At 30.2% G+C, this 4092-nt stretch overlaps 1 protein-coding gene across 1 annotated transcript; it reads right to left on the bottom strand.

Annotated features, from left to right (window-relative positions):
- Positions 1 to 1134: 1134 nt before the first annotated feature.
- Positions 1135 to 2809, bottom strand: LOC143580531 (syntaxin-52-like). The gene is made up of 5 exons (XM_077063526.1): positions 2575 to 2809; positions 2283 to 2488; positions 2024 to 2124; positions 1431 to 1475; positions 1135 to 1336 (listed from the first exon to the last, which is right to left on the bottom strand). Exons 1-5 carry the CDS (start codon positions 2787 to 2789, stop codon positions 1205 to 1207), a joined length of 699 nt encoding a protein of 232 aa, XP_076919641.1. The 5' UTR covers positions 2790 to 2809; the 3' UTR covers positions 1135 to 1204.
- Positions 2810 to 4092: the final 1283 nt, after the last annotated feature.

Raw genomic sequence — 4092 nt, 5'->3', positions numbered from 1 at the left:
TTGTTGAGACTTTACAACATTAATACATTAATAAATTTAATGTAAATGTTATCCTTATGACTTATTTTGAGAACCGATAATAATGCATTTGTAGAACATATCTACTTTGTTGATATAACTGATAAACTGTGCAATAATTTGTTTTTTTTTTTGTATCATAAATGAAACGGTGCTACAGATCTATGTATTACTTCTTATTTGTGTAACTAACTTATCTGCAAAGTTAACGTACATTATTTCTTGTAAAGATTATATAAGTAAAACAGATATATTCATTTATGAATAATCAAATGTATTTCATAGTTTAACATGAGTAAGTTTCTTTTGGTTAAATATTATATTGGGTTGTCCATTTATCATAATCATCTGATCATCTTTTTGGTAATTTCTCATATTTTGTTGTAAATCAAACATATATAATTTAATGTTACTAGCATAAGCAAATACACCTCTACAAACTTTTTCAACAGGACCAAGTTTCTTTAGGGTTGTGATGCATCAAGAAAGACTTTATATGAAAAACATGTTGGTACATTTTTTATACTATTTATTAATTAAAATATTTGATTAATGATATTCTTTTCTTATATAATTTAGGTGTTACTAGCTAGGCATGCACGATTATATATAAATATTTTTTTTAGATTTTTGATAATTTTATCATGATTCTTTTGTTCTTTTATAATTTGTTATTTATTCGATTTTATAAATCTTTATATTCAATTATTAAAATCAAAATATTATCTATCCAACCCGTGTATCACACGGGATACCAACCTAGTTCATAAATATCTAAAAACCTCATTTAATATAACATTTAAAATTACATTTGTAACTTTATTCATAATTCTATAAATGGTAATAACATTTGTTGTCATTCTAGTTGGCTACCCTAGTTGAATGGCATATGAAAGAATGGTTTTTGCTTTAATAGTATATATGTAGATAAGATTTCTAAATAACAAAGTAGAATATATTATTTCTTTTCCTATATCAATGTCAAGACAGAACATTAAGCACATTATGTTGTCACAATAAACCACCAAAACAACAAATATTTACCAGCTTGAAAATGTTATTTGGTAGCACAAAACACTTTCAATATAACATCAAGAAATCAATATAATACACAAATTGTAACAAAAGCAAAGCACTCAAATCAACAGTATGAGACCCAAGTTCTCACACTAAACAAAGCTCTGCCTCACAAGTATTTTATGATCAGATAAAGAACCAAAACGAGCCCAACGATCCCAACCACCGACAATAATAAGCAAAAGCATGAGCAACCACTCTTGGCCCGCTTGTTTAGAATGGCCAAATGCTTCTGCACTCTCTGTTTTTCCAAAAAAGACCAAAATAAAATTGTCAAACACAATTTCATTAGTTGTGATGATCAAAAGATTTCAAGGTTTGTATAAATACGTAACCTTTAGTCGGGAATCTGTAACTTCTACATGTTCATCAAGGTCGTCCTACATATCATAAAAGAGCATAGAAGTATAACCATTAGATCAGTTTCACTGACGCATATAACTTCCCCTTTAATAAATTATAAATACCAGAAAACCAACTTGCTTTCTCATTTTGAGCAAAAACGTCTCTGAACCAAATTTTGACATATTAAATTCTCAAAACTTGTCTAGAATGTACCTCTTAAATATATTCATGTCAGCAAAACAATATATTCATACTGTCGTGTATAGCAAAACAATTATACATGTCAGCATTTTTACATACTTGAAATGCCACCATTTCATCTTTGACAAGTTTAAGAGGTAACATATCATTATTTTATTTTATTTTTTTAAAGTACGTGCAACTTAGACAAGTTTAGAGACTTCAATATACCAAATTTAGTTTGAGAAGAAATTTTCGTGTAAGTTTGACAAGTTTAAGAACTTCAACATAAATAAACTCGGTTAAGATTTTCGATCCAAAATAAGAAAGTATGTTGGCTTTTTATAGTATTAACCTTTAAACAAAGTATAATAACATATTGAAAACAAAAGGAATGACATACAACGAGTCTAGCATGCAAGTCAAGTTCCTCATTGACTGCCAAAGCAATATGTTTGGTACTAATCACTGTTTGCTCCAGTTTCTCTAGACCTTCATCTTGTTCTGCATAAAGAAATTTCTAAATAACATGATTAATAACCATAAAACTTGTACAAAATTTGTTCAAAGTGTAATAAATAATAATAATAATAATAATAATGATGATGATGATGATGATGATGATAATAATAATGACGATAAAAATAATAAGAATAGCTTGCCTCTCATAATTTGTCTCTGAAGCCGAACAACACCCGAGTTATCCAAACCAGATATACGTGCCATGTCATCAGCCGGCTTAGTATCAGGTCCAAGCAAACTATCCCTATTACCAAAGCTTGACATGTTCAATGTAGAAGCCATCTGTGTCACTTTCGTCCTTAAATTTGCAAGCATTTCTCTGCGTCTGTTCATTTCTTTCTCTGTTCTACAATAATAAAAACAATTTATTAACATTTAGATGGTTTTGTTACAGCTTCAATAAACTTTGAAACACACAATCAATATACTAACAGAGGTTGTTTTGCAGGAAGCTTTGTGAGAAGAGACTGTAGGCTATCAAGTCTGGTTCCTAATATCGTAATCTTCCTCCTAATTGCGGATGAATGACGTTGTGCTTCTGGCCCTGTACCAAACGAACTCCTCTCTGATATCATCCCGGTGATGTCATCAGCCAACTTGGAGGCTTCATTATACTCTCTCATCCATGGATCCGCAGAAGAAGCCATTGTTCTGAAATAAAAAACAACGAAAACCTAATTAGAAGATATGTAAACAAACCCAACGGAAAAAGGCCTTGTTCATGCTCGTTCCATTAGGCATTTATCGGACAAGCAAACGTTTCACGAACAGCTAACCGAACATAATTTCCTGTTTGTGTTCACCCATTAAGAAAATAAGCTTGTTTGTGAACGATTCACGAACACAAACAATGTTTTATTTGATTTGCTTAACCGATAATGGTTAGTGTCCGGCTACGAAGTTGTGTTGGTGTTTTCTTTAACATAAAAATTCACATGTTAATTTTACATATAAAATAATCATAAAATACACATATTTTTGTTTTATAGTTAATAATAATTTAACCTAAATCTATATGATAAAAGTATTAAATTAAAATCCTTTAATAAACAAACATAACCAAGCTAACATAAACGGACGTAACCGAACACATTATTGAATGTTCACCGAACAAAATTGAACAAACACGGGCTCACAGAATCCAAATTTGGTCATCGAGACGAAAACATCATGATCTGTGAAATTAGGTCATCCGTACGGAATATAACAAATTATATTAAACTATTTTGCTAAATTATTAGGGCAGTTTTACCGATTGAATTGGGATCAATTAACGTATAACCGATAGAATTGCAAATTAAAGGCGGAATTGGGTGAAAATTGAGAAGAATTACCTGAAGGGATCGGTTGAAATGAAGTATCTATTATATTATGGGATGGGATGAATGACGTCAGCTTAAACCGGCGAGGCTGTGTTTCCTCTGACGAGAGAGACGTGCAAGTTCAATCACAAAGCTCCTTCCTTCATTACTTGGACTTGGACCGGCGGGCCGGCTACGTTACAGTGACTCGTTATAAAAACAAATATTACTAACATATATTTATTACTAGATTTAGAACCCGCGTATTATACGGGCTAAACAATTAAATTTAATAAGTTACAAATATATAAACAAAAGATGATAAATTAATAAAAATCTTAAAAAGTTTTTCTTATTATGCATATTTATTGTTATTATTTTTAAGGGTAGTTTCTCTTTATTATTGAGGCTTCATCGTATATATGGTTAGTTATAATTTACTATATTAATAAACAATATTGTACTCATTTTATACGACATGTGTGCTCATGTGTTTTGCGAGAATAGTCATGTTTGTTTGGTATAAGCTCAGTTTTGCTTTCATTTAAATGAACTCTAATTTCTTTGCTAAGCTTAATTTCTTGAATTTTTATTTACATTACGTTTAGAAATCTTGTTGCAGTCTATTTGACACGTCAAAGATAATCAT

Source organism: Bidens hawaiensis, unplaced genomic scaffold (genome assembly GCF_021521415.1).
Source record: "Bidens hawaiensis isolate Kalapana, Puna unplaced genomic scaffold, B.hawaiensis_p1.1 tig00030518_1, whole genome shotgun sequence".
Taxonomy (NCBI): domain Eukaryota; kingdom Viridiplantae; phylum Streptophyta; class Magnoliopsida; order Asterales; family Asteraceae; genus Bidens; species Bidens hawaiensis.
Note: the sequence above shows the minus strand (reverse complement) of the source record. Positions and strands in the feature narration are given on the sequence as shown.

What these genes read in the sequence shown, in the direction of transcription:
- LOC143580531 (XM_077063526.1), bottom strand. Translation starts at nt 2,789, where the DNA reads ATGGCTTCTTCTGCGGATCCATGGATGAGAGAGTATAATGAAGCCTCC. An exon ending in CTTCCTGCAAAACAACCTCT is followed by an intron (nt 2,489 to 2,574) that starts GTTAGTATATTG and finishes TTATTATTGTAG; the next exon opens with AACAGAGAAAGAAATGAACA. An exon ending in ACTTGCATGCTAGACTCGTT is followed by an intron (nt 1,476 to 2,023) that starts GTATGTCATTCC and finishes TATGATATGTAG; the next exon opens with GACGACCTTGATGAACATGT.